Genomic DNA, 26,958 nt, shown 5'->3' on the forward strand with positions numbered 1-26,958 from the left:
CTATCATACTACTATGACTGACCCTGTAAAACAACACCTATCATACTACTGTGACTGACCCTGTAAAACAACACCTATCATACTACTATGGCTGACCCTGTAAAACAACACCTATCATACTACTATGACTGACCCTGTAAAACAACACCTATCATACTACTATGACTGACCCTGTAAAACAACACCTATCATACTACTATGACCCTGTAAAACAACACCTATCATACTACTATGACTGACCCTGTAAAACAACACCTATCATACTACTATGACTGACCCTGTAAAACAACACCTATCATACTACTATGACTGACCCTGTATAACAACACCTATCATACTACTATGACTGACCCTGTAAAACAACACCTATCATACTACTATGACTGACCCTGTAAACAACACCTATCATACTACTATGACTGACCCTGTAAAACAACACATATCATACTACTATGGCTGACCCTGTAAAACAACACCTATCATACTACTATGACTGACCCTGTAAAACAACACCTATCATACTACTATGACTGACCCTGTAAAACAACACCTATCATACTACTATGACTGACCCTGTAAAACAACACCTATCATACTACTATGACCCTGTAAAACAACACATATCATACTACTATGACCCTGTAAAACAACACCTATCATACTACTATGACTGACCCTGTAAAACAACACCTATCATACTACTATGACTGACCCTGTACAACAACACCTATCATACTACTATGACTGACCCTGTAAAACAACACCTATCATACAACTATGACTGACCCTGTAAAACAACACCTATCATACTACTATGACTGACCCTGTAAAACAACACCTATCATACTACTATGACTGACCATGTAAAACAACACCTATCATACTACTATGACTGACCCTGTAAAACAACACCTATCATACTACTATGACTGACCCTGTAAAACAACACCTATCATACTACTATGACTGACCCTGTAAAACAACACCTATCATACTACTATGACTGACCCTGTAAAACAACACCTATCATACTACTATGACTGACCCTGTAAAACAACACCTATCATATTACTTTGACTGACCCTGTAAAACAACACCTATCATACTACTATGACTGACCCTGTAAAACAACACCTATCATACTACTATGACTGACCCTGTAAAACAACACCTATCATACTACTATGGCTGACCCTGTAAAACAACACCTATCATACTACTATGACTGACCCTGTAAACAACACCTATCATACTACTATGACTGACCCTGTAAAACAACACCTATCATACTACTATGACTGACCCTGTAAACAACCTATCATACTACTATGGCTGACCCTGTAAAACACCACCTATCATACTACTATGACTGACCCTGTAAAACAACACCTATCATACTACTATGACTGACCCTGTAAAACAACACCTATCATACTACTATGACTGACCCTGTAAAACAACACCTATCATACTACTATGACTGACCCTGTAAAACAACACCTATCATACTACTATGACTGACCCTGTAAAACAACACCTATCATACTACTATGACCCTGTAAAACAACACCTATCATACTACTATGACTGACCCTGTAAAACAACACCTATCATACTACTATGACTGACCCTGTAAAACAACACCTATCATACTACTATGACTGACCCTGTAAAACAACACCTATCATACTACTATGACTGACCCTGTAAAACAACACCTATCATACTACTATGACTGACCCTGTAAAACAACACCTATCACACTACTATGACCCTGTAAAACAACACCTATCATACTACTATGACTGACCCTGTACAACAACACCTATCATACTACTATGACCCTGTAAAACAACACCTATCATACTACTATGACTGACCCTGTAAAACAACACCTATCATACTACTATGACTGACCCTGTAAAACAACACCTATCATACTACTATGACTGACCCTGTAAAACAACACCTATCATACTACTATGACCCTGTAAAACAACACCTATCATACTACTATGACCCTGTAAAACAACACCTATCATACTACTATGACCCTGTAAAACAACACCTATCATACTACTATGACTGACCCTGTAAAACAACACCTATCATACTACTATGACTGACCCTGTAAAACAACACCTATCATACTACTATGACCCTGTAAAACAACACCTATCATACTACTATGACCCTGTAAAACAACACCTATCATACTACTATGACCCTGTTAAACAACACCTATCATACTACTATGACTGACCCTGTAAAACAACACCTATCATACTACTATGACTGACCCTGTAAAACAACACCTATCATACTACTATGACTGACCCTGTAAAACAACACCTATCATACTACTATGACTGACCCTGTAAAACAACACCTATCATACTACTATGACTGACCCTGTAAAACATACCTATCATAATACTATGACTGACCCTGTAAAACAACACCTATCATACTACTATGGCTGACCCTGTAAAACAACACATTACACTGCACCTATTCAGTGTGTATTGTTTATTATGTGGCTTACAACAGAAGCCACATTTTAAATATTGCAAGAATTATTTCTGACTTATTAATGGGGCTTGCGAAGCAAGAGTCCCCACTTTAAATCTTCGACATACTCCCTATAAAGGTGGGACTTGCAAAAACCGTACTATTATTCATCTGCACGCTTCTCGTCTTACACTGTTTAAGCTAGAAATGCCATTCAAACTTTAAAATGTGCAGACTGGTCTGGAATAGTGTGCAGACTGGTCTGGAATAGTGTGCAGACTGGTCTGGAATAGTGTGCAGACTGGTCTGGAATAGTGTGCAGACTGGTCTGGAATAGTGTGCAGGCTGGTCTGGAATAGTGTGCAGGCTGGTCTGGAATAGTGTGCAGACTGGTCTGGAATAGTGTCCAGACTGGTCTGGAATAGTGTGCAGACTGGTCTGGAATAGTGTGCAGACTGGTCTGGAATAGTGTGCAGACTGGTCTGGAATAGTGTGCAGACTGGTCTGGAATAGTGTGCAGACTGGTCTGGAATAGTGTGCAGACTGGTCTGGAATAGTGTGCAGACTGGTCTGGAATAGTGTGCAGGCTGGTCTGGAATAGTGTGCAGGCTGGTCTGGAATAGTGTGCAGGCTGGTCTGGAATAGTGTGCAGACTGGTCTGGAATAGTGTGCAGACTGGTCTGGAATAGTGTGCAGACTGGTCTGGAATAGTGTGCAGACTGGTCTGGAATAGTGTCCAGACTGGTCTGGAATAGTGTCCAGACTGGTCTGGAATAGTGTGCTTGCATACAACCTTTTGATACAATTGATACTTTTCCATTTAATTTGTCTTTCCGTCCTATATTGACCACTTTCCCAACAAGTTAGACAAAACCTTTGAGGTATGACACATTGGTCTACTTCTCTGCTATTCAAATCTGGAATCGGAACAGAAATATCTTGTACAGATCGAACGATACAGCTGTTTTATTAACCGCATCGACTTGGCCTCAATTTATACAAACTGCCATTTTGACCATTTTTCCAACTTAGACAAAAAGTTAGTGTATGAAATTTAACTTTTACTTCTCTACTAATCAAATCTGAAATAAGAACAGAAATAGAATATCCCTGCAAGTGTGCATAGAGACAGTATTTTATTTTTTGCACTAAGGTCAACTCAGTCTGTGTAGCCATTCTGTTAGCCATTTAGCAGTCTTATGGCTTGGGGATTAGATGGCAGGGAGCTTGGCCCCAGTGATGTAGTGGGCTGTCTGCACCACCCTCTGTAGCGCCAACTACTGAACCACATAACGACTGACCAAAATCACTGACCACAACCACACTACTGACCAAAATCAATGACCACAACCACACTACTACTGATGACAACTACTGACCAAAATCACTGACCACAACCACACTACTACTGATGACAACCACACAACTACTGACCACAACCACACAGCTACTGGCCACAACCACACTACTACTGATGACAACTACTGACCAAAATCACTGACCACAACCACACTACTACTGATGACAACCACACAACTACTGACCACAACCACACAGCTACTGGCCACAACTACTGGCCACAACCACACAACTACTGACCACAACTACTGGCCACAACCACACAACTACTGACCACAACCACACAACTACTGACCACAATCACTGACCACAACCACACAACTACTGACCACAATCACTGACCACAACCACACAACTACTGACCACAACCACACAACTACTGGCCACAACTACTGACCACAACCACACTACTACTGATGACAACTACTGACCAAAATCAATGACCACAACCACACTACTACTGATGACAACTACTGACCACAATCACTGACCACAACCACACAACTACTGACCACAATCACTGACCACAACCACACTACTACTGATGACAACTACTGACCACAACCACACAACTACTGACCACAATCACTGACCACAACCACACAACTACTGACCACAACTACTGGCCACAACCACACAACTACTGACCACAACTACTGACCACAACCACACAACTACTGACCACAACCACACAACTACTGACCACAACTACTGACCACAACTACACAACTACTGAACCACAATACTACTGATGACAACTACTGACCAAAATCACTGACCACAACCACACAACTACTGACCAAAATCACTGACCACAACAACACAACCGACCACAATATCTGGCCATAACTTCTTACCACATCGACTGACCACAAATACTGAACACAACCACACAAATACTGACCACAACAATACAACTACTGACCACAATTACTCACCACAACCAAACAACCAGTGTTTCCAACTCCTCAGTAAGGAAAGTAGCTATTGGCTGTCCTAAAAGTCGCTAGAAGTCGTCATCACCTAATTGGCCATGTGCATGTAATTGTGACGGACGCTGTAGGAGAGAGGAATAACATCGTGGGAGAGACAAAAAGTGAGTAAAAAACACCCTAAATATGTTTAGAACTACAAATTAACTTTCTTCTGTCGATTCTTGTTTTTTTTTTTATGTCACAATTCCAACCCTCCTCCTATATCCGGGCTTGGGACCGGCAAAAGTGACCCAAAAGTGACCCTCTGGCGTAGTTACTTAGATTTTTAGTTTAGCTTTTTACATTTACATCCTGCCCTGGGGCGGGATGTACCAGGGCGGGATCAGGGCGGGATCAGCCAGCGGAGGCTTCCTGCATGCGCGATTCATTTGCGTGCGCGAGCGTCGCAAAATAAATTTTCCTCTGAGGTGTGAACATCTCCTGCTCTGACTGAAGCTGGGAGGGAATGCTGCGCCAGGACTGGGGCCCACGGCAACACGCGCTGCTCGTTGAGAAGAGTAACATGCTGACCAGACCGGACACGTCGCGTGCGCGAGCGTCGCAAAATAAATGTAGAAATCCATGTTATTCAATTATTGCGCGCCAACAAGTGTCTTGAGGGCTAAAATAGAAGTCAGTTCTATTTCTGACGCAGATCGCGCTGCAAGTCCTGCCTCTCCCATCTCCTCATTGGTTTATAGAAGCAGGTACCCACGTGCCATTTCCTCATTGCTTATACCCACATGGGTGATTGAAAGATGAACTGTTTTGCCGGTTGTCGTGGTAATACATTGAAAGTTTAGATGTGATCACCATATAAATTAAACAATGAAAAAGCCTGGAAGGAGGAGAGATGACTAGAAACGATTCGGTTAACCGTTTTATGTGTGGATTAATTGTCTGAGTAGAGGACCTTGTGCATTTCAGGTAAAATAACAACTCAATGTTTATATCCAAGGACAAATTAACCCACTGACCACAAGGCTTTATGATCCCACTGATGGTTTCACCAACAAAATGTTTTTTTTGCCACTACATAAGTCAGCATGATATTTTAGTGTATTGATGACAATAAATCAAATGAATTTGCTAAATAAATCATATTATTCAATAGTTTCAATACCATGTTAAGATAATGAAATGCATTCTGGGATTCATTGTGGAAATACTCTCCAAAGCGTTGTTTCTGTCACCGTTTTTACGCAACAGTTGATCTAACTATCAAGAGACAACGGCCGAGAAAAAAATTGATAGATAGAAAGTCGAGAATAGAAAATTATGGATTTAAAAATCAGCAATGTATCAACACAAAAGTGGAGCCCAAAAGAGCAAGGCCTAAAAATGAGAAAGCAAAGGAGTTATCAAAATCAGTTAAATGAGATTCCTTTTTCAAATGTAGTTAAAGTGCAGCCGTTGCTAAAACAAGCAGCGGGAGCAGAGGAGGGTGTAGGTTTATCATCGCCAGCAGCAGCTTTTAGCGGGTCTAGTGAGCCAAGGCCAAGCTGTTCCATCGTGCCAGAAGAAGAAACGTTGACAGAGGAGGATACAGGTTGTCAGGTATCGGCGGATACGACATCGAGCACAAGCCAGGCCAGACAAGCTATCCCCGGGCTGGGCGGGGAGGAAGAGGAGCAGGGCGAGGCTAGAATCGTGACGGCTGAGGAAACAGGTGAAAGTGGAATAGACTGGCCTTTTCACCTATCCAACTGACAGCGGGCATTATGCAACACGTATGGGTTCAAAAGTTAAACGGCACGTTATTGCATTAGGCTCGTGTAAGCCTACTGGCCCATTCCCATGAAGAAAAGGCGGTGTTTTTCTCGAGTCGTATTACACCACTACAACCAAGGCTGGAATCAAATGACCACGTACATGGCTGTGTTATTCGGACAAGCTAGATTGCGCATATTTGTGAACCTTACTAGCTGTACGGAGATCGGAGTGATCCTTTCTTCTCTGATGCGTGGGTGAATATGGGGTGAGAGATTGGCGCCATCTAATATCCAAAATAGCATGTCATGAGCCATCCCAGATTCACACGGGTGCCTGTTTGGTATTTGAGCGAATGGAAGCGAATGGCACTATTGACGCAGAAATGGAGAGAGGCGTGCGTAACGCAACTCATTTCTAGCGACAGGTGTTGGAGCGCATAGTTAATGTAACTCTCGCACTTGCGTCATGTAATTTGGCGTTCACAGGGCACCGTGAAAAGGCAGGCCAACAGTGATACTTCTCTTAGTATAATTGAACTGCTGTCATTTTTACGACCCAGTTCTGAAATAACTTTTATAACGCCCCGCAGGATCCGTTAACTATCTGTAACGGATGTGAAATGGCTAGCTAGTTAGCGGGTACGCGCTAGTAGCATTTCAATCAGTTACGTCACTTGCTCTGAAACTTTAAGTAGTGTTGCCCCTTGCTCTGCAAAATAGATGTAGTGTTGCCCCTTGCTCTGCAAAATAGATGTAGTGTTGCCCCTTGCTCTGCAACCTAGAAGTAGTGTTGCCCCTTGCTCTGCAAAATAGATGTAGTGTTGCCCCTTGCTCTGCAACCTAGAAGTAGTGTTGCCCCTTGCTCTGCAAAATAGATGTAGTGTTGCCCCTTGCTCTGCAACCTAGAAGTAGTGTTGCCCCTTGCTCTGCAAAATAGATGTAGTGTTGCCCCTTGCTCTGCAAGGGCCGCGGATTTTGTGGAGCGATGGGTAACGATGCTTCGTGGGTGACTGTCGTCGATGTGTGCAGAGGGTCCCTGGTTCGTGCCCGGGTCGGGGCGAGGGGACGGTTTGCGCCCGAGGTCGGGGCGAGGGGACGGTTTGCGCCCGAGGTCGGGGCGAGGGTCCCTGGTTCGCGCCCGGGTCGGGGCAAGGGGACGGTCTAAAGTTAAACTGTTACATATCCTCAGTCCTCAGATCCAAAATGAGCTGATTTATATTTTATCCGAGCTGAGTGAAATGTGACATTCGTTCCATATTATTATGGACACCACGCCGGATGTATCCAAAGTAGCCCCAGTCAAGCCAAGTTTATCGCTACGTGAGAATGATAAGAGATGCAGATAATGTCGCCACAGAGTCGTTTTGGGGATTTTCTGGAGACTGCTGACAGAGCAGCTGAGCTTCAACATAAAATCCTGGGCAGCATAGAGGATAACGGGCTGGATATTTCTAAATGTCGTGGGCAGGGGTATGATGGAGCTGATAACATGAGCGGGGTCTATTCGGATGTGCAGGCCAGAATATCTGAAAAAGAGCCGCTTGCTGCTGATGTGCATTGCGCAGCGCACAATCTTAACCTGGCTCTCAACGACTCTGTCAAACAATGTGCCAGAGATTAAACAGTTTTATGATACTGTTGAACTGTTATACACATTCTTCGCGAATAGCATAAAGAGATGGTCAATGTTGAGTGGTATATTTGATTTTTGCGCCAGAAAAATAAAATGTAACTCTAAAACGACTGTGTCCCACCAGCTGGTCATCTAGGTCGGAGTCCCTTGCCGCCCTGAGATACAGATATGTGGACGTAATGAAGGCCCTCACCAACATTGTGCTTTTAAGTGATAAGAGGGACGATGCAGCAGCTTTGAAAAAAGAAAATGGAAAAATGTAGTTTTCTTTTTCTTGTCGTTCTGCAGACTAAGGTTTTAGAACATGTGAACGTTGCCTTCAACATGCTACGGGCCAAAGACGCAGACCTGCACAGGGCAGTCAGCCGACTCGAGGACATGATAGAAAAGACGCAGACCTGCACAGGGCAGTCAGCCGACTCGAGGACATGATAGAAAAGACGCAGACCTGCACAGGGCAGTCAGCCGACTCGAGGACATGATAGAAAAGACGCAGACCTGCACAGGGCAGTCAGTCGACTCGAGGACATGATAGAAAAGACGCAGACCTGCACAGGGCAGTCAGCCGACTCGAGGACATGATAGAAAAGACGCAGACCTGCACAGGGCAGTCAGTCGACTCGAGGACATGATAGAAAAGACGCAGACCTGCACAGGGCAGTCAGCCGACTCGAGGACATGATAGAAAAGACGCAGACCTGCACAGGGCAGTCAGTCGACTCGAGGACATGATAGAAAAGACGCAGACCTGCACAGGGCAGTCAGCCGACTCGAGGACATGATAGAGGTCCTGTCCGGATTCCCACCGGCCTTTCAGAAGGCCAAAGTCAATGCAAAGACCCTTGCCGACAAAATGGGGAGCTCAGAACGCATTTGAAGACACTCGGAGAAGGAAGGCGAGGCGTTATTTTGAGGAGCTTATGCGAAAACGAGCGACTGTCTAATGGGGGAGAGTAGTTTTAGAGTCGACGTCTTTAATGCAAACCTTGCCATCGTTATCCACCAGCTGTCAAACAAATGTAAAAGTCTGCGGGCAACGTCGAGTCTGTTTGACTCCATCCATCCCACTACCCTGGCCAACGCAGATGATGGTCCGCTCTATGAGACCGCCAGCCGGCTGGCTGAACATTACAGCAACGATACATCAGCAAGCTTCCCTGGACAATTACTCTCTTTCAGGGCCTGTTTTAAGAAGGAAATAGCAAAGCACAGTGAGAGACCTGGCCAAGATGCTCACTGTGGATTACAATTCAGTCACTGCTACATTTTGGGGAAGTAGTTATAGCGATGCTCCTTGTTATGCATCTGCCTGTAAAGGGAGCCAGTGCCGAACACCCCTTTTCCAAACTGAAGAAGATGATGAAGATTAAATCAGACCCGAGGAGCAGCATGGGACAGGAGAGACTGACTGAGTTGGCCATTCTGTCCATTGAAAACACCAGGACCATGGATTTGAATGCCATAGTCAACGACCTCGTAGAGTGCAAGGCCCATTGAATACCAATCAAATGAGTGAGTATCAAATCAAATCAAATGTATTTATATAGCCCTTCGTACATCAGCTGATATCTCAAAGTGCTGTACAGAAACCCAGACTAAAACCCCAAACAGCAAGCAATGCAGGTGTAGAAGCACGGTGGCTAGGAAAAACTCCCTAGAAAGGCCAGAACCTAGGAAGGCCAGAACCTAGGAAGAAACCTAGAGAGGAACCAGGCTCTGAGGGGTGGCCAGTCCTCTTCTGACTGTGCCGGTTGGAGATTATAACAGAACATGGCCAAGATGTTCAAATGTTCATAAATGACCAGCAATGTAAGCTTACCTTATTACAGGGCAGTCTACCCAGACAGCCTATATAAATCAAGCTTTATTGAAATGAATTTATATTGCTTATCGATCTACGACCATGTTCGATCTGTCTTTGGGCACCATGTTCTGGTGCACGGCCTCTGAGCCATGTCATTGTCATCATAGCCTATATACGTTTAACTAGGCTATAAGAATAATAGTAAGCACATACACATCATATACTGTTAAAAGAGCATGCTACCATCTAAGCAGTCTATTAGAATAGTCCACTTCATTGATTGGCTGGTGTTTCTGCTACAGGGCCTCCGCGGGAGGCAGATCATTTGAAATACCGGTATGTCAGTTCTGCCGCCATGCGTAACTACAGCGATCATGTACTGGGTCATTAGCTGTGTTTCTGTCAAGAGATTGATCTATATATTTATGTTTTATACTATAGGCTATTGCCTATTATTTGCAGATAAAATAGGGTGTTTTTTTTGACCGCTTTGCGCTTTCCGTGGTCGACTTTATACGGGTTCATTTCTGACCTCAGTCCGTCATGCTGAATGTATTGGCTATATTGCGGCTTCTCTGGTAACATCTTCAAACGTGCCCATAGATTAGGTTCTGCTCTGTTGTTACAAAGCTTAGTAATATTAACACACGGCTTACCAACAAAATTGGGAAATATTTTTTGGCACCTGGGCCTGTCATGATTAAGCTACGATACTGACTACTGACCACAACCACACAACTACTGACCACAACCACACAACTACTGACCACAACCACACAACTACTGACCACAACCACACAACCACTGACCACAACCACACAACTACTGACCACAACCACACAACTACTGACCACAACTACTGACCACAACCACACACCTACTGACCACAACCACACAACTACTGACCACAACTACTGGCCACAACCACACAACTACTGACCACAACCACACAACTACTGACCACAACCACACACCTACTGACCACAACTACTGACCACAACCACACACCTACTGACCACAACTACTGACCACAACTACACAACTACTGACCACAACCACACAACTACTGACCACAACCACACAACTACTGACCACAACCACACAACTACTGACCACAACCACACAACTACTGACCACAACCACACAACTACTGACCACAACCACACAACCACTGACCACAACCACACAACTACTGACCACAACCACACACCTACTGACCACAACCACACAACTACTGACCACAACTACTGACCACAACCACACACCTACTGACCACAACTACTGACCACAACCACACAACTACTGACCACAACTACACAACTACTGACCACGACCACACAACTACTGACCACAACCACACACCTACTGACCACAACCACACACCTACTGACCACAACCACATACCTACTGACCACAACCACACAACTACTGACCACAACTACTGACCACAACTACACAACTACTGACCACAACCACACAACTACTGACCACAACCACACAACTACTGACCACAACCACACAACTACTGACCACAACCACACAACTACTGACCACAACCACACAACTACTGACCACAACCACACAACCACTGACCACAACCACACAACTACTGACCACAACCACACACCTACTGACCACAACCACACAACTACTGACCACAACTACTGACCACAACCACACACCTACTGACCACAACTACTGACCACAACCACACAACTACTGACCACAACTACACAACTACTGACCACGACCACACAACTACTGACCACAACCACACACCTACTGACCACAACCACACACCTACTGACCACAACCACATACCTACTGACCACAACCACACAACTACTGACCACAACCACACTACTACTGACCACAACTACTGACCACAACCACACAACTATTGACCACAACCACACACCTACTGACCACAACTACTGACCACAACCACACAACTACTGACCACAACCACACAACTACTGACCACAACCACACAACCACTGACCACAACCACACAACTACTGACCACAACCACACAACTACTGACCACAACTACTGACCACAACCACACACCTACTGACCACAACCACACAACTACTGACCACAACTACTGGCCACAACCACACAACTACTGACCACAACCACACAACTACTGACCACAACCACACACCTACTGACCACAACTACTGACCACAACCACACACCTACTGACCACAACTACTGACCACAACTACACAACTACTGACCACAACCACACAACTACTGACCACAACCACACAACTACTGACCACAACCACACAACTACTGACCACAACCACACAACTACTGACCACAACCACACAACTACTGACCACAACCACACAACCACTGACCACAACCACACAACTACTGACCACAACCACACACCTACTGACCACAACCACACAACTACTGACCACAACTACTGACCACAACCACACACCTACTGACCACAACTACTGACCACAACCACACAACTACTGACCACAACTACACAACTACTGACCACGACCACACAACTACTGACCACAACCACACACCTACTGACCACAACCACACACCTACTGACCACAACCACATACCTACTGACCACAACCACACAACTACTGACCACAACCACACTACTACTGACCACAACTACTGACCACAACCACACAACTATTGACCACAACCACACACCTACTGACCACAACTACTGACCACAACCACACAACTATTGACCACAACCACACACCTACTGACCACAACTACTGACCACAACCACACAACTACTGACCACAACCAAACAATTACTGACCACAACTACTGACCACAACTACTGCTCTGGTCCTGGGCGTAGCTATCTAGCCCTGGTCTGCACTATAAATTATAACTACTTAAATCTACATAAATTTGCATATAATACCCACCAACAATAATTGTAACTCTTTATGGTTCGAGACACCAAACCAACGTTCACATCTTCTGGCTATCCTAACTGTCAACTATTCACATTTGCATAAAATAACCAACTAACAGTAACAAAAATACTTTAAAAAGAGCTGAACCAAAGTCACACAATTTTTTCTCAATGGAAAAGTACCGTTGAGTTTATTCCTCGTTTGCTGATTTCTGTAATGTGTTTTTATTGTTTCATGAGAGCTTGGCGCTGAGTAACATTTCCAATGTCTTCATTACACATGGCAAAAATAAATTAAAATGTAATAAAGATAAAAAAAATACCTCACCTGTATGTGGCATGACAGCGTAGGTGAACTGATGACTGCCCATGTCAGCGTTGGCATCAGGAGCCTTAGGAGCTCGCAGTCTTTTAAGAAGAAAAATACAAGAAAAGTCTTAGGAAGGAGAGAAAGAATGTTGTCATGTTAACTATGTTAGTAATACGTGGAACCCACTATCCTGGCGTTGACAGAATGTCATGTTAACTATGTTAGTAATACGTGGAATCCACTATCCTGGCGTTGACAGAATGTCATGTTAACTATGTTAGTAATACGTGGAACCCACTATCCTGGCGTTGACAGAATGTCATGTTAACTATGTTAGTAATACGTGGAACCCACTATCCTGGCGTTGACAGAATGTTATGTTAACTATGTTAGTAATACGTGGAACCCACTATCCTGGCGTTGACAGAATGTCATGTTAACTATGTTAGTAATACGTGGAACCCACTATCCTGGCGTTGACAGAATGTCATGTTAACTATGTTAGTAATACGTGGAACCCACTATCCTGGCGTTGACAGAATGTCATGTTAACTATGTTAGTAATACGTGGAACCCACTATCCTGGCGTTGACAGAATGTCATGTTAACTATGTTAGTAATATGTGGAACCCACTATCCTGGCGTTGACAGAATGTCATGTTAACTATGTTAGTAATACGTGGAACCCACTATCCTGGCGTTGACAGAATGTTATGTTAACTATGTTAGTAATACGTGGAACCCACTATCCTGGCGTTGACAGAATGTCATGTTAACTATGTTAGTAATACGTGGAACCCACTATCCTGGCGTTGACAGAATGTTATGTTAACTATGTTAGTAATACGTGGAACCCACTATCCTGGCGTTGACAGAATGTGATGTTAACTATGTTAGTAATACGTGGAACCCACTATCCTGGCGTTGACAGAATGTTGTCATGTTAACTATGTTAGTAATACGTGGAACCCACTATCCTGGCGTTGACAGAATGTCATGTTAACTATGTTAGTAATACGTGGAACCCACTATCCTGGCGTTGACAGAATGTCATGTTAACTATGTTAGTAATACGTGGAACCCACTATCCTGGCGTTGACAGAATGTCATGTTAACTATGTTAGTAATACGTGGAACCCACTATCCTGGCGTTGACAGAATGTCATGTTAACTATGTTAGTAATACGTGGAACCCACTATCCTGGCGTTGACAGAATGTTATGTTAACTATGTTAGTAATACGTGGAACCCACTATCCTGGCGTTGACAGAATGTTATGTTAACTATGTTAGTAATACGTGGAACCCACTATCCTGGCGTTGACAGAATGTTATGTTAACTATGTTAGTAATACGTGGAACCCACTATCCTGGCGTTGACAGAATGTTATGTTAACTATGTTAGTAATACGTGGAACCCACTATCCTGGCGTTGACAGACTGTTGTGATGTTAACTATGTTAGTAATACGTGGAACCCACTATCCTGGCGTTGACAGAATGTTATGTTAACTATGTTAGTAATACGTGGAACCCACTATCCTGGCGTTGACAGAATGTCATGTTAACTATGTTAGTAATACGTGGAACCCACTATCCTGGCGTTGACAGAATGTTATGTTAACTATGTTAGTAATACGTGGAACCCACTATCCTGGCGTTGACAGAATGTTATGTTAACTATGTTAGTAATACGTGGAACCCACTATCCTGGCGTTGACAGAATGTTATGTTAACTATGTTAGTAATACATGGAACCCACTATCCTGGCGTTGACAGAATGTTATGTTAACTATGTTAGTAATACGTGGAACCCACTATCCTGGCGTTGACAGAATGTCATGTTAACTATGTTAGTAATATGTGGAACCCACTATCCTGGCGTTGACAGAATGTCATGTTAACTATGTTAGTAATATGTGGAACCCACTATCCTGGCGTTGACAGAATGTTATGTTAACTATGTTAGTAATACGTGGAACCCACTATCCTGGCGTTGACAGAATGTCATGTTAACTATGTTAGTAATATGTGGAACCCACTATCCTGGCGTTGACAGAATGTTATGTTAACTATGTTAGTAATACGTGGAACCCACTATCCTGGCGTTGACAGAATGTTATGTTAACTATGTTAGTAATACGTGGAACCCACTATCCTGGCGTTGACAGAATGTTGTTATGTTAACTATGTTAGTATTACGTGGAACCCACTATCCTGGCGTTGACAGAATGTTATGTTAACTATGTTAGTAATACGTGGAACCCACTATCCTGGCGTTGACAGACTGTTGTGATGTTAACTATGTTAGTAATACGTGGAACCCACTATCCTGGCGTTGACAGAATGTTATGTTAACTATGTTAGTAATACGTGGAACCCACTATCCTGGCGTTGACAGAATGTCATGTTAACTATGTTAGTAATACGTGGAACCCACTATCCTGGCGTTGACAGAATGTCATGTTAACTATGTTAGTAATACGTGGAACCCACTATCCTGGCGTTGACAGAATGTTATGTTAACTATGTTAGTAATATGTGGAACCCACTATCCTGGCGTTGACAGAATGTTATGTTAACTATGTTAGTAATACGTGGAACCCACTATCCTGGCGTTGACAGAATGTTATGTTAACTATGTTAGTAATACATGGAACCCACTATCCTGGCGTTGACAGAATGTTATGTTAACTATGTTAGTAATACGTGGAACCCACTATCCTGGCGTTGACAGAATGTCATGTTAACTATGTTAGTAATATGTGGAACCCACTATCCTGGCGTTGACAGAATGTCATGTTAACTATGTTAGTAATATGTGGAACCCACTATCCTGGCGTTGACAGAATGTTATGTTAACTATGTTAGTAATACGTGGAACCCACTATCCTGGCGTTGACAGAATGTCATGTTAACTATGTTAGTAATATGTGGAACCCACTATCCTGGCGTTGACAGAATGTTATGTTAACTATGTTAGTAATACGTGGAACCCACTATCCTGGCGTTGACAGAATGTTATGTTAACTATGTTAGTAATACGTGGAACCCACTATCCTGGCGTTGACAGAATGTTGTTATGTTAACTATGTTAGTAATACGTGGAACCCACTATCCTGGCGTTGACAGAATGTTATGTTAACTATGTTAGTAATACGTGGAACCCACTATCCTGGCGTTGACAGAATGTCATGTTAACTATGTTAGTATTACGTGGAACCCACTATCCTGGCGTTGACAGAATGTCATGTTAACTATGTTAGTAATACGTGGAACCCACTATCCTGGCGTTGACAGAATGTCATGTTAACTATGTTAGTAATACGTGGAACCCACTATCCTGGCGTTGACAGAATGTCATGTTAACTATGTTAGTAATACGTGGAACCCACTATCCTGGCGTTGACAGAATGTTATGTTAACTATGTTAGTAATACGTGGAACCCACTATCCTGGCGTTGACAGAATGTTATGTTAACTATGTTAGTAATACGTGGAACCCACTATCCTGGCGTTGACAGAATGTTATGTTAACTATGTTAGTAATACGTGGAACCCACTATCCTGGCGTTGACAGACTGTTATGTTAACTATGTTAGTAATACGTGGAACCCACTATCTTGGCGTTGACAGAATGTCATGTTAACTATGTTAGTAATACGTGGAACCCACTATCCTGGCGTTGACAGAATGTTATGTTAACTATGTTAGTAATACGTGGAACCCACTATCCTGGCGTTGACAGACTGTTGTGATGTTAACTATGTTAGTAATACGTGGAACCCACTATCCTGGCGTTGACAGAATGTCATGTTAACTATGTTAGTATTACGTGGAACCCACTATCCTGGCGTTGACAGAATGTGATGTTAACTATGTTAGTAATACGTGGAACCCACTACCCTGGCGTTGACAGAATGTTATGTTAACTATGTTAGTAATACGTGGAACCCACTATCCTGGCGTTGACAGAATGTTATGTTAACTATGTTAGTAATACGTGGAACCCACTATCCTGGCGTTGACAGAATGTCATGTTAACTATGTTAGTAATACGTGGAACCCACTATCCTGGCGTTGACAGAATGTTATGTTAACTATGTTAGTATTACGTGGAACCCACTATCCTGGCGTTGACAGACTGTCATGTTAACTATGTTAGTAATACGTGGAACCCACTATCCTGGCGTTGACAGAATGTCATGTTAACTATGTTAGTAATACGTGGAACCCACTATCCTGGCGTTGACAGAATGTCATGTTTACTATGTTAGTAATACGTGGAACCCACTATCCTGGCGTTGACAGAATGTCATGTTAACTATGTTAGTAATACGTGGAACCCACTATCCTGGCGTTGACAGAATGTCATGTTAACTATGTTAGTAATACGTGGAACCCACTATCCTGGCGTTGACAGAATGTCATGTTAACTATGTTAGTAATACGTGGAACCCACTATCCTGGCGTTGACAGAATGTTATGTTAACTATGTTAGTAATACATGGAACCCACTATCCTGGCGTTGACAGAATGTTATGTTAACTATGTTAGTAATACGTGGAACCCACTATCCTGGCGTTGACAGAATGTCATGTTAACTATGTTAGTAATACATGGAACCCACTATCCTGGCGTTGACAGACTGTTATAGTTTACTATGTTAGTAATACGTGGAACCCACTATCCTGGCGTTGACAGAATGTCATGTTAACTATGTTAGTAATACGTGGAACCCACTATCCTGGCGTTGACAGAATGTGATGTTAACTATGTTAGTAACACGTGGAACCCACTATCCTGGGGTTGACAGAATGTCATGTTAACTATGTTAGTAATACGTGGAACCCACTATCCTGGCGTTGACAGAATGTTATGTTAACTATGTTAGTAATACGTGGAACCCACTATCCTGGCGTTGACAGAATGTTATGTTAACTATGTTAGTAATATGTGGAACCCACTATCCTGGCGTTGACAGAATGTCATGTTAACTATGTTAGTAATACGTGGAACCCACTATCCTGGCGTTGACAGAATGTCATGTTAACTATGTTAGTAATATGTGGAACCCACTATCCTGGCGTTGACAGAATGTCATGTTAACTATGTTAGTAATACGTGGAACCCACTATCTTGGCGTTGACAGAATGTCATGTTAACTATGTTAGTAATACGTGGAACCCACTATCCTGGCGTTGACAGAATGTTATGTTAACTATGTTAGTAATATGTGGAACCCACTATCCTGGCGTTGACAGAATGTTATGTTAACTATGTTAGTAATACGTGGAACCCACTATCCTGGCGTTGACAGAATGTCATGTTAACTATGTTAGTAATACGTGGAACCCACTATCCTGGCGTTGACAGAATGTTATGTTAACTATGTTAGTAATACGTGGAACCCACTATCCTGGCGTTGACAGAATGTCATGTTAACTATGTTAGTAATACGTGGAACCCACTATCCTGGGGTTGACAGAATGTCATGTTAACTATGTTAGTAATACGTGGAACCCACTATCCTGGGGTTGACAGAATGTCATGTTAACTATGTTAGTAATACGTGGAACCCACTATCCTGGCGTTGACAGAATGTCATGTTAACTATGTTAGTAATACGTGGAACCCACTATCCTGGCGTTGACAGAATGTCATGTTAACTATGTTAGTAATACGTGGAACCCACTATCCTGGCGTTGACAGAATGTCATGTTAACTATGTTAGTAATACGTGGAACCCACTATCCTGGCGTTGACAGAATGTCATGTTAACTATGTTAGTAATACGTGGAACCCACTATCCTGGCGTTGACAGAATGTTATGTTAACTATGTTAGTAATACATGGAACCCACTATCCTGGCGTTGACAGAATGTTATGTTAACTATGTTAGTAATACGTGGAACCCACTATCCTGGCGTTGACAGAATGTCATGTTAACTATGTTAGTAATACATGGAACCCACTATCCTGGCGTTGACAGACTGTTATAGTTTACTATGTTAGTAATACGTGGAACCCACTATCCTGGCGTTGACAGAATGTCATGTTAACTATGTTAGTAATACGTGGAACCCACTATCCTGGCGTTGACAGAATGTGATGTTAACTATGTTAGTAACACGTGGAACCCACTATCCTGGGGTTGACAGAATGTCATGTTAACTATGTTAGTAATACGTGGAACCCACTATCCTGGCGTTGACAGAATGTTATGTTAACTATGTTAGTAATACGTGGAACCCACTATCCTGGCGTTGACAGAATGTTATGTTAACTATGTTAGTAATATGTGGAACCCACTATCCTGGCGTTGACAGAATGTCATGTTAACTATGTTAGTAATACGTGGAACCCACTATCCTGGCGTTGACAGAATGTCATGTTAACTATGTTAGTAATATGTGGAACCCACTATCCTGGCGTTGACAGAATGTCATGTTAACTATGTTAGTAATACGTGGAACCCACTATCTTGGCGTTGACAGAATGTCATGTTAACTATGTTAGTAATACGTGGAACCCACTATCCTGGCGTTGACAGAATGTTATGTTAACTATGTTAGTAATATGTGGAACCCACTATCCTGGCGTTGACAGAATGTTATGTTAACTATGTTAGTAATACGTGGAACCCACTATCCTGGCGTTGACAGAATGTCATGTTAACTATGTTAGTAATACGTGGAACCCACTATCTTGGCGTTGACAGAATGTTATGTTAACTATGTTAGTATTACGTGGAACCCACTATCCTGGCGTTGACAGAATGTTATGTTAACTATGTTAGTAATACGTGGAACCCACTATCCTGGCGTTGACAGAATGTTATGTTAACTATGTTAGTAATACGTGGAACCCACTATCCTGGCGTTGACAGAATGTTATGTTAACTATGTTAGTAATACGTGGAACCCACTATCCTGGCGTTGACAGAATGTCATGTTAACTATGTTAGTAATACGTGGAACCCACTATCCTGGGGTTGACAGAATGTCATGTTAACTATGTTAGTAATACGTGGAACCCACTATCCTGGGGTTGACAGAATGTCATGTTAACTATGTTAGTAATACGTGGAACCCACTATCCTGGCGTTGACAGAATGTCATGTTAACTATGTTAGTAATACGTGGAACCCACTATCCTGGCGTTGACAGAATGTCATGTTAACTATGTTAGTAATACGTGGAACCCACTATCCTGGCGTTGACAGAATGTCATGTTAACTATGTTAGTAATACGTGGAACCCACTATCCTGGCGTTGACAGAATGTTATGTTAACTATGTTAGTAATACGTGGAACCCACTATCCTGGCGTTGACAGAATGTTATGTTAACTATGTTAGTAATACGTGGAACCCACTATCCTGGCGTTGACAGAATGTCATGTTAACTATGTTAGTAATACGTGGAACCCACTATCCTGGCGTTGACAGAATGTCATGTTAACTATGTTAGTAATACGTGGAACCCACTATCCTGGCGTTGACAGAATGTCATGTTAACTATGTTAGTAATACGTGGAACCCACTATCCTGGCGTTGACAGAATGTCATGTTAACTATGTTAGTAATACGTGGAACCCACTATCCTGGCGTTGACAGAATGTCATGTTAACTATGTTAGTAATACGTGGAACCCACTATCCTGGCGTTGACAGAATGTCATGTTAACTATGTTAGTAATACGTGGAACCCACTATCCTGGCGTTGACAGAATGTCATGTTAACTATGTTAGTAATACGTGGAACCCACTATCCTGGCGTTGACAGAATGTCATGTTAACTATGTTAGTATTACGTGGAACCCACTATCCTGGCGTTGACAGAATGTCATGTTAACTATGTTAGTAAAACGTGGAACCCACTATCCTGGCGTTGACAGAATGTCATGTTAACTATGTTAGTAATACGTGGAACCCACTATCCTGGCGTTGACAGAATGTGATGTTAACTATGTTAGTAATACGTGGAACCCACTATCCTGGCGTTGACAGAATGTTATGTTAACTATGTTAGTAATACGTGGAACCCACTATCCTGGGGTTGACAGAATGTCATGTTAACTATGTTAGTAATATGTGGAACCCACTATCCTGGCGTTGACAGAATGTCATGTTAACTATGTTAGTAATACGTGGAACCCACTATCCTGGCGTTGACAGAATGTTATGTTAACTATGTTAGTAATACGTGGAACCCACTATCCTGGCGTTGACAGAATGTCATGTTAACTATGTTAGTAATATGTGGAACCCACTATCCTGGCGTTGACAGAATGTCATGTTAACTATGTTAGTAATACGTGGAACCCACTATCCTGGCGTTGACAGAATGTTATGTTAACTATGTTAGTATTACGTGGAACCCACTATCCTGGCGTTGACAGAATGTTATGTTAACTATGTTAGTAATACGTGGAACCCACTATCCTGGCGTTGACAGAATGTCATGTTAACTATGTTAGTAATACGTGGAACCCACTATCCTGGCGTTGACAGAATGTCATGTTAACTATGTTAGTAATACGTGGAACCCACTATCCTGGCGTTGACAGAATGTGATGTTAACTATGTTAGTAATACGTGGAACCCACTATCCTGGCGTTGACAGAATGTTATGTTAACTATGTTAGTAATACGTGGAACCCACTATCCTGGCGTTGACAGAATGTCATGTTAACTATGTTAGTATTACGTGGAACCCACTATCCTGGCGTTGACAGAATGTCATGTTAACTATGTTAGTAAAACGTGGAACCCACTATCCTGGCGTTGACAGAATGTCATGTTAACTATGTTAGTATTACGTGGAACCCACTATCCTGGCGTTGACAGAATGTCATGTTAACTATGTTAGTATTACGTGGAACCCACTATCCTGGCGTTGACAGAATGTCATGTTAACTATGTTAGTAATACGTGGAACCCACTATCCTGGCGTTGACAGAATGTCATGTTAACTATGTTAGTAATACGTGGAACCCACTATCCTGGCGTTGACAGAATGTCATGTTAACTATGTTAGTAATACGTGGAACCCACTATCCTGGCGTTGACAGAATGTCATGTTAACTATGTTAGTAATACGTGGAACCCACTATCCTGGCGTTGACAGAATGTCATGTTAACTATGTTAGTAATACGTGGAACCCACTATCCTGGCGTTGACAGAATGTCATGTTAACTATGTTAGTAATACGTGGAACCCACTATCCTGGCGTTGACAGAATGTCATGTTAACTATGTTAGTAATACGTGGAACCCACTATCCTGGCGTTGACAGAATGTTATGTTAACTATGTTAGTAATACGTGGAACCCACTATCCTGGCGTTGACAGAATGTCATGTTAACTATGTTAGTAATACGTGGAACCCACTATCCTGGCGTTGACAGAATGTCATGTTATCTATGTTAGTAATACGTGGAACCCACTATCCTGGCGTTGACAGAATGTTATGTTAACTATGTTAGTAATACGTGGAACCCACTATCCTGGCGTTGACAGAATGTCATGTTAACTATGTTAGTAATACGTGGAACCCACTATCCTGGCGTTGACAGAATGTTATGTTAACTATGTTAGTAATACGTGGAACCCACTATCCTGGCGTTGACAGAATGTCATGTTAACTATGTTAGTAATACGTGGAACCCACTATCCTGGCGTTGACAGAATGTTATAGTTTACTATGTTAGTAATATCCCGGCGTTGAACGCACCAAGCTCTGCCAACTCAGCCACCCACTTCCAGTTTGTTAAACTGCAACATTTGTCCGACTCACAGAGACAGCGTCATGGTGTGCTGGTGAACAGAGTATCCATATTTACTGTCGTTCAGCAGAGACACCCCGAAGCCGTGCTCCGATAGGTCTGCCCATTTGTGGCCCCAAACCTATAGGAAGGAGCATTATTATATTGTTATAGGACCAGCAAAACAACCATGCTATAGGGAGTTATGGGTTATTTGTGTCAGTCAGTAGAAGTAGGGAATTGTCTCTTGCCACTGCTTCTGCTTGCTCTTTGGGGGACTAGGCTGGTTACTGTAAAGCTCTTTGGGGGACTAGGCTGGTTACTGTAAAGCTCTTTGAGTGACTAGGCTGGTTACTGTAAAGCTCTTTGGGGGACTAGGCTGGTTACTGTAAAGCTCTTTGGGGGACTAGGCTGGTTACTGTAAAGCTCTTTGGGGGACTAGGCTGGTTACTGTAAAGCTCTTTGGGGGACTAGGCTGGTTACTGTAAAGCTCTTTGGGGGACTAGGCTGTTTACTGTAAAGCTCTTTGGGGGACTAGGCTGTTTACTGTAAAGCTCTTTGAGGGACTAGGCTGGTTACTCTAAAGCTCTTTGGGGGACTAGGCTGGTTACTGTAAAGCTCTTTGGAGGACTAGGCTGGTTACTGTAAAGCTCTTTGGGGGACTAGGCTGGTTACTGTAAAACTCTTTGAGGAAGTAGGCTGGTTACTGTAAAGCTCTTTGGGGGACTAGGCTGTTTACTGTAAAGCTCTTTGAGGGACTAGGCTGGTTACTCTAAAGCTCTTTGGGGGACTAGGCTGGTTACTGTAAAGCTCTTTGGGGGACTAGGCTGGTTACTGTAAAGCTCTTTGAGGGACTAGGCTGGTTACTGTAAAGCTCTTTGGGGGACTAGGCTGGTTACTGTAAAGCTCTTTGGGGGACTAGGCTGGTTACTGTAAAGCTCTTTGGCGGACTAGGCTGGTTAATGTAAAGCTCTTTGGGGGACTAGGCTGGTTACTGTAAAGCTCTTTGGGGGACTAGGCTGGTTACTGTAAAGCTCTTTGAGGGACTAGGCTGTTTACTGTAAAGCTCTTTGAGGGACTAGGCTGGTTACTGTAAAGCTCTTTGGGGGACTAGGCTGGTTACTCTAAAGCACTTTGGGGGACTAGGCTGGTTACTGTAAAGCTCTTTGGGGGACTAGGCTGTTTACTGTAAAGCTCTTTGAGGGACTAGGCTGGTTACTGTAAAGCTCTTTGGGGGACTAGGCTGTTTACTGTAAAGCTCTTTGAGGGACTAGGCTGGTTACTGTAAAGCTCTTTGGGGGACTAGGCTGGTTACTGTAAAGCTCTTTGGGGGACTAGGCTGGTTACTGTAAAGCTCTTTGGGGGACTAGGCTGGTTACTGTAAAGCTCTTTGGGGGACTAGGCTGGTTACTGTAAAGCTCTTTGGGGGACTAGGCTGTTTACTGTAAAGCTCTTTGAGGGACTAGGCTGTTTACTGTAAAGCTCTTTGTGATAATTGTTGATTTTAAAAGGGCTGTATAAATCCTTTTTATTGGTACCTCGAAGCGTGCCCAGTCCCAGCTCGTGTTCCTGTGTGTGGGTCTCTGCAGGTGTCCAAACTGGATCTCATAGGTGGCATTGGGGCTCCTCACCCTCACTGGGAACTCTACCTTCAGGAACTTATGGGACTCAAACCACTCCACCTGGAATAAACAACATTATGGGACTGAAACCATTCCACCTGGAATAAACAACATTATGGGACTGAAACCACTCCACCTGGAATAAACAACATTATGACACTGAGACCACTCCACCTGGAATAAACAACATTATGGGACTGAAACCATTCCACCTGGAATAAACAACATTATGGGACTGAAACCACTCCACCTGGAATAAACAACATTATGAGACTGAAACCACTCCACCTGGAATAAACAACATTATGAGACTGAAACCACTCCACCTGGAATAAACAACATTATGGGACTGAAACCATTCCACCTGGAATAAACAACATTATGACACTGAGACCACTCCACCTGGAATAAACAACATTATGGGACTGAAACCACTCCACCTGGAATAAACAACATTATGGGACTCAAACCACCTGGAATAAACAACATTATGGGACTGAAACCACTCCACCTGGAATAAACAACATTATGGGACTGAAATCATTCCACCTGGAATAAACAACATTATGGGACTGAAACCACTCCACCTGGAATAAACAACATTATGGGACTGAAACCATTCCACCTGGAATAAACAACATTATGGGACTGAAACCATTCCACCTGGAATAAACAACATTATGGGACTGAAACCACTCCACCTGAAATAAACAACATTATGGGACTGAGACCATTCCACCTGGAATAAACAACATTATGGGACTGAAACGACTCCACCTGGAATAAACAACATTATGACACTGAGACCACTCCACCTGGAATAAACAACAGTATGGGACTGAAACCACTCCACCTGGAATAAACAACATTATGGGACTGAAACCATTCCACCTGGAATAAACAACATTATGGGACTGAAACCACTCCACCTGAAATAAACAACATTATGGGACTGAGACCATTCCACCTGGAATAAACAACATTATGGGACTGAAACGACTCCACCTGGAATAAACAACATTATGACACTGAGACCACTCCACCTGGAATAAACAACAGTATGGGACTGAAACCACTCCACCTGGAATAAACAACATTATGGGACTGAAACCACCTGGAATAAACAACATTATGGGACTCAAACCATTCCACCTGGAATAAACAACATTATGGGACTGAAACCACTCCACCTGGAATAAACAACATTATGGGACTGAAACCATTCCACCTGGAATAAACAACATTATGGGACTGAAACCACTCCACCTGGAATAAACAACATTATGACACTGAGACCATTCCACCTGGAATAAACAACATTATGAGAATGAAACCATTCCACCTGGAATAAACAACATTATGAGACTGAAACCACTCCACCTGGAATAAACAACATTATGGGAATGAAACCATTCCACCTGGAATAAACAACATTATGAGACTGAAACCACTCCACCTGGAATAAACAACATTATGGGACTGAAACCATTCCACCTGGAATAAACAACATTATGGGACTGAAACCATTCCACCTGGAATAAACAACATTATGGGACTGAAACCACTCCACCTGGAATAAACAACATTATGGGACTGAAACCATTCCACCTGGAATAAACAACATTATGAGACTGAGACCATTCCACCTGGAATAAACAACATTATGGGACTGAGACCACTCCACCTGGAATAAACAACATTATGGGACTGAAACCACTCCACCTGGAATAAACAACATTATGGGACTGAAACCATTCCACCTGGAATAAACAACATTATGGGACTGAAACCACTCCACCTGGAATAAACAACAGTATGACACTGAAACCATTCCACCTGGAATAAACAACATTATGGGAATGAAACCACTCCACCTGGAATAAACAACATTATGCAACTGAAACCATTCCACCTGGAATAAACAACATTATGAGACTGAAACCACTCCACCTGGAAAAAACAACATTATGGGACTGAAACCATTCCACCTGGAATAAACAACATTATGAGACTGAAACCACTCCACCTGGAAAAAACAACATTATGGGACTGAAACCATTCCACCTGGAATAAACAACATTATGGGACTGAAACCATTCCACCTGGAATAAACAACATTATGGGACTGAAACCACTCCAGCTGGAATAAACAACATTATGAGACTGAAACCACCTGGAAAAAAACAACATTATGACACAGACCATTCCACCTGGAATAAACAACATTATGGGACTGAAACCACTCCACCTGGAATAAACAACATTATGGGACTGAAACCACTCCACCTGGAATAAACAACATTATGACACTGAGACCACTCCACCTGGAATAAACAACATTATGGGACTGAAACC

At 42.7% G+C, this 26,958-nt stretch overlaps 1 protein-coding gene across 4 annotated transcripts in view; it reads right to left on the bottom strand.

Annotated features, from left to right (window-relative positions):
- Positions 1 to 26,958, bottom strand: part of man2c1 (mannosidase, alpha, class 2C, member 1) — a 119,641-nt gene that overhangs the window by 5,255 nt on the left and 87,428 nt on the right. For all 4 annotated transcript variants that reach the window (XM_055910023.1, XM_055910024.1, XM_055910025.1 and 1 more), the window contains 3 exons: positions 24,520 to 24,663; positions 23,014 to 23,123; positions 13,236 to 13,315 (listed from right to left, as the gene is read on the bottom strand). In XM_055910023.1, coding sequence (XP_055765998.1) covers positions 13,236 to 13,315; positions 23,014 to 23,123; positions 24,520 to 24,663 — 334 coding nt within the window. The remainder of the gene's footprint in view (positions 1 to 13,235; positions 13,316 to 23,013; positions 23,124 to 24,519; positions 24,664 to 26,958) is intronic.

Source organism: Salvelinus fontinalis, unplaced genomic scaffold (genome assembly GCF_029448725.1).
Source record: "Salvelinus fontinalis isolate EN_2023a unplaced genomic scaffold, ASM2944872v1 scaffold_0001, whole genome shotgun sequence".
Taxonomy (NCBI): Eukaryota; Metazoa; Chordata; class Actinopteri; order Salmoniformes; family Salmonidae; genus Salvelinus; species Salvelinus fontinalis.